At 40.0% G+C, this 12,714-nt stretch overlaps 1 protein-coding gene across 1 annotated transcript in view; it reads right to left on the bottom strand.

The window, feature by feature from the left end:
* The window catches only part of LOC145681296 (uncharacterized), a 510,716-nt gene extending 500,507 nt beyond the window's left edge, over positions 1-10,209 (bottom strand). Inside the window, exon 1 of the mRNA XM_081752944.1 lies at positions 5,277-10,209. Within this exon, the coding sequence (XP_081609070.1) occupies positions 5,277-9,278 (4,002 nt within the window). The 5' untranslated portion in view covers positions 9,279-10,209. The remainder of the gene's footprint in view (positions 1-5,276) is intronic.
* Positions 10,210-12,714: the final 2,505 nt, after the last annotated feature.

Here is a 12,714-nt window from a genome sequence, read left to right as displayed (position 1 = left end):
CTGGGAGAAGACTTTGCAAACACCCTGTGTCTTATGAATATGCTAATAATAAAATGTTTTCTGTTGGTTTACAGTTGTCTGTTCTCTCATTATGACCATCAAACGGTCAGTGAAGTCATTTTGACAGACGAAAGAAAAAGAAAAGAAGCTGATGGCCAGTGTTTAGCAAAAGAGAAGAAGCAAAAGCCCTCCTTACACATATTCAGTGTTAATCATCAGCACTCAAAGACAATGGCTTCGTTCAATCTACGATCACGGCCTCCATCTTCAGCTCAGTTGACTAAGCCATTCACAAACACAAACGCTTGAACACCGTCTGCGCATGCCTCGCAGCCAATCAAATCAAACACACACACAGTCTCTAGTTTCCACACAAATTATATTTATACATGCCGCAGATGAGCCTCACCAAGAATTTCAGTAGCATTTCTCTCATTTAATTTTTATTTTCAATTTATCTGGATCAACGGAGAGATAACAAGGGAGACGGTGGCACTCAAGTTATAGAACACTCGCTATTGGTGGGAAGGGACGCTGGTTCAATCTCAGTGCATGTTAGCTTGTGATGGATAATTCGTAGGTTTTCTTCTATATTTTTTTCCCTCCCACTAGTCTCGTTCTACAAACTCCTCCATTACTATTCAGTTTCATTACCAATCTAATCCTCAAAGGCATAAGTGTAACGCAATAAAATGAAACATTACTTTCAAGAGAGATTTTAGGGTAAGTCGGAATATTCTTGGAAAATACAGTGATCCACTGTCTTGTTATACCCTGTAATAGTGTTGAAGTGTATGTAAATAAGCTCGAATCCTTCGCATTTATAGCAGCGGTGTTTCTAGAACATGAGCTTCTACACTTGGTAAGAGAGGCTAAATGTATGTGTAGGGTACATGTACACTCATGTCCAAAATTATTGTCGCATATCTATCAATATGTTGTTGTAGGAATATAATTTGATAACGAATTCGCCTGGTGTTACTTATAATGTTAGTATGTGTATAATCTGCAAAGACATGTATGGGGCAGATTTCATGTCAAAAGAGCAGTAAATAAGAACAATAAAAAAAATAATAAAACTTCCTTGTCCATTTAGCAACATTTTGTTTTACTCATTCTAATTTTCGTATTTATGATTCTTTTCCCATGAAATTTACCATAAATATACATTTCCCGATTATGCACATAGTATCAGTATTAAAAGTACCCTGCAAAATCATTATCAAATGATATTCTTAAAAGAAGACAGTTATAGATATGCGACAATCATTTTGGACATGGATGTACGTATATTTCCTTGGACTAATGGCGTGTTTTTTTCTTTTTTAATTTTAGATTTTACGTTTTTCGATCTTCAGCTTCCTCTTTTAACTCCTAATATTTTCTTATATTTTTCAAAACATCGATCAGTTGTGTTCTTCTTATTATTATCCATCCCTTTACTCCGTCTTCCATTCTATGGCGGTATGAAGGCAATTTCTTCGCAAAACATGTCCAATCCAATTGGTCTTTCTACTTAGGATCCTGGCTAGAAGTATCTTCTTCTCTCCTATCCGGTTTAAAATATCTTCGTTTGTTGCTCTCTCTGTCCATTTTACCTTCCTCATTTTCCTCCTACATCACATTTCGAAATTCCCTCAATATTTCTTCTATAACTTCCATAATGTTTCAGTCTCTGAACCATAAAGTCCAATATTCCATATATAACTCTTGACTAACTTCTTCCTTTGTTCAATATTAAGGCTGCTAGTTAAGAGTGATCTTTTCTTGTTGAATGCTTCTTTAGCTATAGCAATTCTTGACCTGATATGTTTGGTGCAGTAAGCTTCTCTCGTCAAAATACTTCCCAGATACTTGAAATTATTAGTAATGATATGAAGTGTGAAGTGAAATAAAAGTAATGATAGGAATGGCGAAAGAAGCCTTTAGGAGAAAGAAAAGTCTATTTTGTGGAACATATAATAACGGGTTGAGAAAAAGACTCATAAAATGCTTCATGTGGAATATTGTACTGTATGGATCAGAAAGATGTACATTAAGCAAAAATGATGGGAAATGATTGGAAGCTCTCGAAATGTGGATGTGGAGAAGAATGGAGAGAATTAGCTGGGTCGAGCGGAAAACGAATGAGAGAGTGTTAGAAATGGTGGGAGGGAAAAGAACAATTTTGGATATTAAGAAGATGAAGAGAAACTGGTTGGGACATTGGCTAAGAAGGAACTATATCATGAGAGGGACGTGCTAGAGAGTATGGTGGCAGGAAAGAGAGGGAGAAGGCGAAGGAGATTACAAACAGAACAGAAAAATGTACGGGAAAACGAAGAGGTTAGTAGAAGATCGTAGAGTATGGAAGCTTCTCAGTTGCGGCAAGTGACCTGCCAATAATGTTATAATACCTATGATGATGATGATGATGCTTTCTATTGCGTTCTTAATAAGACAATATATTCTCAAATAAACTGTAATGTGTGCAAAAGGATTTATTTGATATATTCCACTATAAATCCAGGTTCCGATAATATTGACAACTAGATAAATGATTAAACACCTTTCTCTACTGGTATTCAATGCCACGCAAAGGAGTCATCATTCTCTATTAAACGAATCCTGACATTTCAACTTGTTTCCTTCAGACGCTGCACGGCTACTTGTTAAAGTCAGCTATTGTTTTCATCTTTGCTCTTTCAGGAACTTCCCATAAATCTTCCAGTGGTTGTTGAATTTTCTGGTGTCTTCTTTGTGAAAAGAAAAGAAAAATACCTCGTGACTATCCACAGCTATAATTTTCTTATGGAAACCCCTGTTATTTTGTCAAGAAACGCTCACAAACACAAAATAAGTTGTAGGTCTTTCGGAACAAGATGTAGGGAGGAAACTACAAAATGTAGTCTTCTCTTCACCTGACAACAGAGAATTTATACTCTAATTGTCTCCTCTTTACCCTCAGATGCAAGAAAAAAAAAACTCAAGATCACTACACTGCGGAAAACAAAAGAATAGCACCCACTCCACTATTTCAGATATACACTAATTTATTAAATTCATATGTCGTGATATTTTCCCTCGATTTTGTTTTAACATCGAAATCATTTTCGCGAAATCTATTTGTTTACAAAAAAACGAAGGATAGCGGATAATTGTTTACTTGCAACTGGTTAGTGCCGGGTTCGAGCACGATGAGCATCAACCTGGACCCTTCCCCAAAATTCGTAACATACAATTGTACACTTTGTTAATAAAACTTTACTTGTTTAACAGGGAAATGATTGATATAGCATGAAAAATTGGTCTTACAATTCATCTGTACTCTTTCTCTTATAAAAACAACCTAGTTCGATTTTTTTCCTGAAAATATAGGTGGAAGTATTTTACAATTACTTATCATCTTTTCGGGTGCAGAATAATACCTGTTCAATACTACATATAGGGTGTCCCAGGAGGAAGTGGCAATATTTTGGAAAATGGTAATATGAGTGATTCTAAGCAAAAAAGTTCATATCAACATAGGTCCTAATCTCAACGGTTTAGAGCTACAGGCTGTGAATCATTTTTTTACTTTGTTGCGTATTGTTCATCCTGTAACTATTTTCTAGAGGTAAGACATAGCGGATTTGAAAGGTGATGGAATAACCTTTCCAACGGTATACATCACATGGCAGTGTTGTCTTCGAAAGGGAAGCTATTGAGGGCAATTTCAGAAAGTGAATGTTATTTAAAGAAATTGGATGGCAACACTGATTCCAAAATATCCCTCAATAACTTCTCTTTCAAAGATACTACTGTCACATATTGCATATCATTAGAAAGGTCATTTCATCACCTTTCAAATCCGCTATATACAATCTCTGTAGAATAACTACAGAGTGAGTAATAATCAGTATAAAGTAAAAAATTGTTCACAACCGGTAGCTCTCAAACCAGTGAGATTAGGACCTATGTTCATATGAATTTTTTTTGCATAGAATCACCTAATACAGGTTAGTTTGCTTTTTGTACTGTAGTTTTTATGCCCTACATCGGGACGCCGTATTTATATGCAAATCATAAAAGAATTGTATTTTTTCAATAATTAACTTCTAATGCCCCCTTGAATTTTATCTATATTAAGTGAGAGATTTTCATGTCGCCCAGCTCAAATCATTTAGGAGACAATAAGAAGGAAATTACTGAAAAAATTATAATTTTTCAACAAATATTTCGAGTGGTGGGTCAAAAGTAAACCTGCACAAATTAAATTTTATTATATAATTTAAATATTCAATGATCAAATTTAAGTACAAGTATTAAATGTATATATATTTAATACTAGTAGGATTAAATGTATATAGACAAATAATTCCTGATATAAAGCAATGGACTACAAAATAAAGGTGGCCTTGTTACTCAACACGATTGTAGGGGCCGCGGTGGCTCTGGTGCTTGGGGTCCTGGGTTCGATCCCAGCCCCCGCCAAGTGAACTTTGTGGTGGACAAACACCGCGTGTGTGGGTTTTCTCGGGGTTCTCCCGTTTCCTCCCACTTTCTTCATTACTCATCATCACCGTCTCCTTTAGCCTAACCGGCATAACCGTGGGACGTAAAACTCAAAGATTTCATTTTTTTTCAACACGATTGTAAAAATTAATTCACACAATCGTCTAATGTCTAATGCTCGAACAATCATTAGAATAATGTCCAACTGTTCTAATATGTTCAACAGCAACAGTTTGGATTTTGAGCACAACCAAGAACGAAATCAGACTCAACCGCATCAGTTGAGTCAGTCTATTTGATGTTGTATTCTTGTAACGTTTAATACTGTGAGAACTAGTAAGCAAGGCGTCTCTTGTCTATTCAAAACTGGAGGTACCTGTAGTTCGAGGAAAAGAAGAATAACAATATTTGATTGCCGAATTAAGCTTTCTCAGCGTTATTTACATTTAAAAAAAAATCTGATAACATAAAGGAGAATTGAACTCCTGTATTACCGCCGGTACAGACTGAAAATATCCATGCCTACAAAAATGGAAATTTTACGAATAAAACTTATTATTTCAAAATAAAGACTTCATGTTTAAAGAAATTATTTATGCGGGTTTCATTTATGTGAACTAATAAAGTAGAGAAAACACTAATGATATAAAGATTTACTATTATGTAACCTTCCATACGAGAAACACTGGTACAGAGTTGACAGAATCAACAAAAGGATACACATAGTGGGATATTTTCAGTCTGCACAGTACCTCCAATCAACATGAAGTTATTTTACAAAATCAGACAAACAAAGTACTTACCCATCTTCGTTTGATGGAGTTCCTCCTGTTGGTCTCTGCATCAGCAGAGGTTTCGGGCGGTGGAAGCACAAGCTTCTGTTCCGTGCCAAGTAACTTTGCCGCCGACGGACTAAGTTCCATGATTTCGGGTTCTTCTTCGGACGTAAATCCTTCTGTTGTGTACAATAACTGTGAGGGGCTGGATGCTGTTCTTTGATGTAACACCATTGTTGGGCCCACACCGGCATTGTGGAGATCACCGTCCGACGGAACGTAAGGGATATTAGCGCTAACTTTTCTTCTCGGAGAACGAGGTGATGATGCCGATGATCCAGGGCCGTAGCCGCTCCGGAGCTGGGAATCGTCAAGTGAGTGACTGCCACTGAAATGGTGACCGGGTCGTAAACGTGAGTTTTCTGTTGATGGGCCCTGACTTGTTGGGGATGGCGGGCTTGAAGGTCTCGGGGAGCTGGATTTAGTTTCTCTAATGTTTAATTCATGGAGGAAGCTGAGATCGTCACTGTAATGGTGCTTAGATCTCATTTCAGATTTACTCATTTCTGCTTCCAGCATTTCGCCGTAAGGACCGCGTAAAGGACGCTTGGAATATCGCCGCGGAGCATGGGGACTTCTTGGAGCACCACTACGTTCCGAATCTGATTCAAGAGATATTGGTGACGGAGATACCGTTCGAGCCGGTGTTCGGATTGGGGTAGGTGTAAGAGGACATTCCAGTTGAAAATCGCACAAACTACTTTTGCGACTTCGAGACACATCTTCCATTTCCTTCCCTGAATCTTCATGATAATCCCTTCCCAGGTCGCTGTCTCCCTCTGATAAATAACGCTCCTGCTCTAACGAATCCGCTTTTTGCAGCTGAGGCCGTTTTTCGATTGTTCCTTCTGGTTTTGTTTGATTCTCGTGTGTCTTCTGGTAATCTTCTCTTTCCTCTGAGCTCTGGAAAGTAACAGAGCCTCGAGGATATTCCTCGGAGGATCTCCAAGATTCTTGTTCATCTGTTTTATCCTTCTTGTCTGATTTTGTATCTTCTCTGGTATCATCCCCGATTATCCATGTTAAACGTTCTTGGTTCTCAGTTGGCGTACAGCACTCTACTTCCGGGGTTTTCACATCTTCGCTCGTTGCGTCATTATCTCCTTCTGCTACATACACGCTAACTGTCCATTGTATTGGCGCTTCTGTTCCTTCTTCTCTGCGAGTTTCTTCTTGGTCTTCTGTTTCTCCACTCTGCTTGCTTGTATCAACCTGGTCACTCCATTGCAAAGGCAAATCTTGACTTGTTGTCATTTCTGCATCGCTCAAAACAACATTGCTATCTGCTAGCGAAGATTCACTTTCTTGAAAATTTTCTTCCATTTCACGCCCTGCATTCAAGCTCTTCATTCCATTGCTGTCAATGGATGTAAATTCAATTTCATTACTTCGAGAACCACGTCGTTGTGGAGGATACGTTAGGGATCTCCCAGAAGGTGTTTTGTGTTGGAAGTCACCATCCCTATTACGACGCTCCTGTTGTTGGCCCTCAACATTATGTCGTGTTTGTTGGTCACCTATGGTAAGCATTTGTTCACTGAGAGCCTCTTCTTCTGGAGGCGTTCCCGAAGAACTCCTACAGGCCGTATCTTGTTTCGAACCATCCTCATCAGACACTATAGATCCAACTGCGGAGTCCACGGATAAAGTCGACTCGGCGATGTCTTGCGGAGGAGTAACACCTGATGCTGTTTGGTCTTCGCTTGAGGATTGTATAGGAGAAGGAATTTCCGTAATTTTCTTGCGGGGAAATGTCAAAGAACCGCCAATAAAAGGTGCAACGGGTTTCAATGTAATAGGGGACTTGGAAGTCCTAAAATATTTTCCGTCGGAGGAAATATCAACCTGTGAAAAAGAAGCACTTCGAAAAGGGATAATACGCTGAGCATACGACCCTACAATGATACGAGTATTTAACTTTCCAAGACTTAGTTTTCCCTCTTCGAAGAGATCATCTTCTTTGACTTCTTCTGTGGATTCTTGTTTTGATGTGTTTTCGGGAAGTGGCTCTGTAGATGTTGAAGGTGTACTAATTTCACAAACACTGCTTTCAGCACACTTGTCAGTTTCTTTCACATCAAGGTTTTCTTCCTGTGAAGTATATTGCACCTCTGGCACCAGGCCACCACTGTCTTCTTCCCTGGCACCCTCTGTTTGGTGGCTATCGGGTTCTACCTTGGGATGCGAAATGGAGGAGGAAATGTCTGTAGGTGGCTGCGACGATGTTGACGATGATGATTCAACAGGTACAAATACGTTTTTGCTCGCGTTGGCTTTTCGCCTATTTTCTTTTCTTTCGGGGCTGGATGATGGTTTGAGACGCTCGGTAAGTTCTCGAAGGCGCTCTACTTTGTCGCTTCTGGATTTAGATTTACTCGACTGGTGTCCGCTTGAAGACGAGGAAGAAGATGGGGATGACGCATGTTTACGTTCGCGGGAACCAAAGCGGAATTTGTCGAAATTTAAAGGAACTTGTAGAATATTCTCGAGGTTTTCTTGGTCACATTTTTCTCCATCGGACATAGAACCGCTTTCGTAATATGATTTTGGTACCTGTTCTCCGCGCTGTGAAGGCGATTTGTTTCTGTTTAGAGTAAAGTATGCGGGAATGTCCGGTTTGGGTCGAACTCTACGTCTACCGGCGTGGGTTGAGGAGTCTTGAGTGTAATTCCCGGCAACATCCCCCACCTCCAACTCCCCCCTTCCCTCATGGTGCTTTTTGTGCTGCTGGACGGGCGGTTTTCCTTCCATCGTCCAGAGCTTTTCGTATGATGTCACTCCATTGTTGACCTCCGACCTGGGCTCTACGACCACAAGTCTGGCCGTGTGACGATGCCCTTTGGAGTCGACCACCAGAAACGACGTCGGAGACGACGCACATTCACTCTCGGCTGTGTTCCGCAGTAGCTCCTGCTGTTCCTCACTGACAGCTCCCCTCACACACGTAGAAGCCGATTCCCAACACACACCCCAACGCACTGAACTCACGGTCACACTAGTTGACACACTTTTCTGTGTCCTCGGCCATTCCAGCGTACTCCTGTAGATCGTCGTCGACTCGGACTGTCCCGTGCTAATGGCACACTGGTGATTGCGAATACACGGGGCCGAAGCGACAACGCCTGCGCCTACGTTAGTATTTATATGACGACGCTCTTCTCGGCAAAGAGAGGTTTGGGAGTTGCTCACACTGAGGGGCGCCGCGCTAAAGATAGTCCCGCTCCTGACTTTGGGAGAGTCCACCCGAGCAGAATCTAGATTAAAAATAGGCGACGAAGTTGCGCGTTCTGCTGAAAATGATCGGGGTCCTTGTTGTTGTGACGACGGCTGTGGAGGGATTGATTCCACTAAAGCACTAACACCCAGTCTTTTGCATTCATGTTTTTCGTTTTGTGCCCGTCTCCACGGATAACAACTCTTGCAATCTGTATCTGGTGGACAACAACACGGGCAAGAGGTTCGTGTCTCGGTGCTACCGAGTGGGATGGGTGCCAGCGCCGCTGTTCTCCTCGGTTGGCGCTGCTCAGCTGTTCTTGTTGGTCTCAATGGGCGAGGGATTCCCTCCCCTCCACCCCCGCCCATTCCAGCTGCTTTTCTTTGAAATCTTACCTCCTCACGACTTGGAGGTATTTTTAGCGTCGGCACCGGCCCGCGGAAGCCACCGGGAGCACGCAACACTTGGTTCGCCTCGCGGAGAACGTGGTTAACAGACTGCTCCCGCGATGTCGCCACCGAATGATGCGAGAGAAGAGGGCTGGTCGGCGCCGACGACGATTGAAAGAGATTCTGAGGACCGTCGCTGGATGGAGCAATGCGAACGCCATAGCGGATGGTGCCAATTTTAACATAGCTCTGTGGGGACGCGAAAGACGCTCCTCGGCGCAAGGAGCCACCTGTACGTCCAGAGGCGTCGCGGACATTTCCCGGCGGTGGTTTACCGGAGGAATTCGTCACCCTTGCTCCACTCATGCTTGGCAAACCATCCCATTTGGTTCAAGTTGTGATATTCTCTGTATTCATTACAGTGTGTTTCTCTACCACTCTCACTTTACCGGCAAACCTTTTCTTTCCTTTTCTTTTTCGTCTCTGTCAAAGAACAATCAGTTTCATCACATGTCAGCACTGACAATAAAATGTATTGTTGCAAATTTTGTTAAGTGCCGGCTATCAACACGCTTGTAAGTACAAAGCGCCGGACCATAAGGTCAAAATCAATTCACTTGTCAAATTTCAACAATTCATGCAGTGTCGATGCTTTGAGCTGTCAAATCACTTGCAATAATAAATTGTTTATGCATCTATTAAATTGCTTTTTTCATGCGTTATGACATCAAAAAGAGGGAAAAAAAAGAAAAAAACACAGCACCATGAAACAAATCCTAACGACTTTGAAGTATTATTATTTTGTTTTTCTAAGTATCACCGTAAATCTAATGTATCACTCTACCACACTAACAATTCACCAAAAGAACTGTCATAGTTTACACGAAATTGTTACGTTGTTATGGGCATAATAATTTATTTTGTCATTTTTTTTTTCATGGAACTGTTGGGACGAGGGACACCCAACAGTGTCCCAACAGCAAGAACTGACCACTACAATCACTGCACTGTTGTATGCACTGTTCACTCACTGTAAGATGTAATTCACGTTAACAAAGACACAACATCACACATGCACGAAGCTCCGCGGCGGACACCAAGACACACTCTTTCTCTCCGCACTACAAACAGCTCTGACTGTCTGTCTGTGAGCCACTCGTGTTGGCTACGTTCTTGCACTGAGTCCTCGTGGGATGGGATTCGGTTGGTAGTTGCAATGTAACAGTGTTATAGTAGTATAGCACTACTCGATCGGGAACCGACCGTGAGGAGCTTGTACAGAGACCAGCCAAGAGATGGGGCGCCTCATGAAATACCCGCCGGCAGACTTCTTTCTTTCTTTCTCTCTCTCTCTTTTCGTCCTGCGATGTTGCCAAAACTAACTATCAACACTGCTCCCCTCCTCTCTGCCCCGGAATCCGGTGTAACAGCGCAAGTGGATGGTTAGTTGAGCTCAAAATACAAAACCAGGAAAAAAAGGTAACAAGATTTGTTGATTGATAGATAAGCCACGAAAGTCACTGGTTCGATCCGTTCTAAGACACTGAAAAAGATCTTTAAAAGAAAACCATAATACAAATTACCTAACCTGGAGTTCCTTATAAAACTTCACTTCTTATTTCCCATCACCGGTTCTTCTGCATAAAAATACCTGTTGGGAGATTTGAGCAAATAAAAACAAAACTAGAAAAATATAAAATAGAGGGCGGTATTTTCTCTTAAAATTTGAAGGCAATGTAAAATTTAAAGGTAGGTAGAATGCATTGTTACGGGGTAAGTAACACTCCTATATTATGGTGTAATATTATACTACTATTGCTACTAGTAATAATAAGAATAATAACACAACGCAACTCTAATGGATAAAGTAGCAAAGTCATTGCAGATGATGGCACTTTCTGAAGGGCCTTGAGCGAGCGTTCAGTTTGTGGTCTCGTAAAAGAGTACTTTTTTTTTTTTTATTTCGCGCATTTCAATGTCAATTGTTCAATAATATCCGATCGTCACTAAAAATAAAAATAAAATCCTTTATCATTTACAAAAAATTTATCACATCAAACAAGGCTGTATGGTATGGTGTATTATTTTCTATAAGTTAATAAAACTTATCTTCAATGGTGCTTTAGAAAGAAAAATAAATAAATAACAATGCGGATAAGACGCAGTTTTATACATCAACGACTTTTGAGTTTAACGTCCCGTTCAGGAGCGAGGCTATATGAGACGTGGACCTACTGATTAATCCGAACCACATGAGATCCTGCCGGGAATCGAACCCTGAGCTCCCGTACCAAAGGAGCGTATGCTAACCGCTTAGCCACGAAGGAGCTGTCCAGCAATTACTTTTAATTTGGTTGGTTGGATTTTGCGTTCCTTTCACTACCGCGATTATAGGCTATAAGACGTGTGCCTACTGCTTAACGTGGGATCTGAACCACATGAAGTCCCATCACAAATCGAACACAGGTCTTCTGCCTTGAATGTGTGTACGCTAACCATATTACCAGGAGGGGCTCTTTTTTTAAAAAAAAAAAATCATTTTAATGAATTTGAAATTAGGCCATTAATGTAACGGTAATACCTTTCAGACTAAACTGAACACAGGCCCGGGACTAGAAAAAAAATGTGGCCCTTGCTGATTTCGCCTAATATATTTCTGTGAAAGTACAATAGGAAAGTTAAGGGAACACATGTAGTTCTACGATATCAACCATGCCATGCATTAGATGATATTCCAGCTAATGGAACTTTCTAACCCTTTCTGACCGTGTGATTCTATTTGGAATCACAAGCTTCCTTGGCTTTCATAGCGCATACATCGTGCCGAATAATTCCAAGTTGTCTCATACGTTGTAGTTATAGTACCTTGGCAATATAGAATTAAAAAAAATAGATTTTCTTACTTCTTTAGACTTCAACATATAATCCATTGAAATAAAAAAATCCTTCATTTCCAAATAATAATAATAATAATAATAATAACTTTAATAATAATAATAATAATAATAATAATAATAATAATAATAATTCAGGTCCGAATGGGTTAAATGCATAAAACAACCACATTTGTATACTTTTTTTTTTTTTTTTTGGCTCAGGCCCGTCTTTGAGATCCGGCATCTGAAACTTTTGACCGGAACGGGTTATCATCATTGCCATTTATTTGTTTTCTTATGTTTATTGGGAGCTCCTCCGTGGCTAAGCGGTTAGCGTACGCGCCTTTGGCGTGGGAGACCCGGGTTCGATTCCCGGAGGGAGCTCATGTGGTTCGGATTCCACGTTAATCAGTAGGTCCACGTCTCATATAGCCTCGCTGCTGAAAGGGACGCTAAACTAAAATCAACTCAACTCAACTCTTATGTTTATTGGATATCCATGTTTGAAAGAAAAAAGGTGAAAAGGAAAAGGGAAAAAGGAAAGAACAAAGGAACCACAGCACAAGAACAAAACAAACAAAAAACAAAGAAACAAACAAGAATAAACTATGAAAAAAATAACAATTTTCTTGCGAAGTGTTACTCAGCTTAACTCTATCTGCACCTAACTATATTACTTACTATTTCAATTCCTAATCCAACAACTATTAGTATGAAATACGATATAAAATACTTAATAATACATTCTATTGTTATTAATTCTTATCTACTTATCTATCTATATTAATCCAACTAATCTACTCTTCTATTTTGTTGTTATTTGTTTATTTTTATATATTATTTCCCTATAGTTCTTAACCATTTAATTCCTAGTGATTGATTTATTTTCTTAATTATTAATTCTTGATTCTTTGGCCTTTATTGTA

This window comes from Thermobia domestica, chromosome 3, assembly GCF_964235325.1.
Source record: "Thermobia domestica chromosome 3, izTheDome1.hap1.1, whole genome shotgun sequence".
Taxonomy (NCBI): domain Eukaryota; kingdom Metazoa; phylum Arthropoda; class Insecta; order Zygentoma; family Lepismatidae; genus Thermobia; species Thermobia domestica.
The sequence above is the reverse complement of the archived record's forward strand: the minus strand, read 5'-3'. Positions and strand labels throughout refer to the sequence as shown.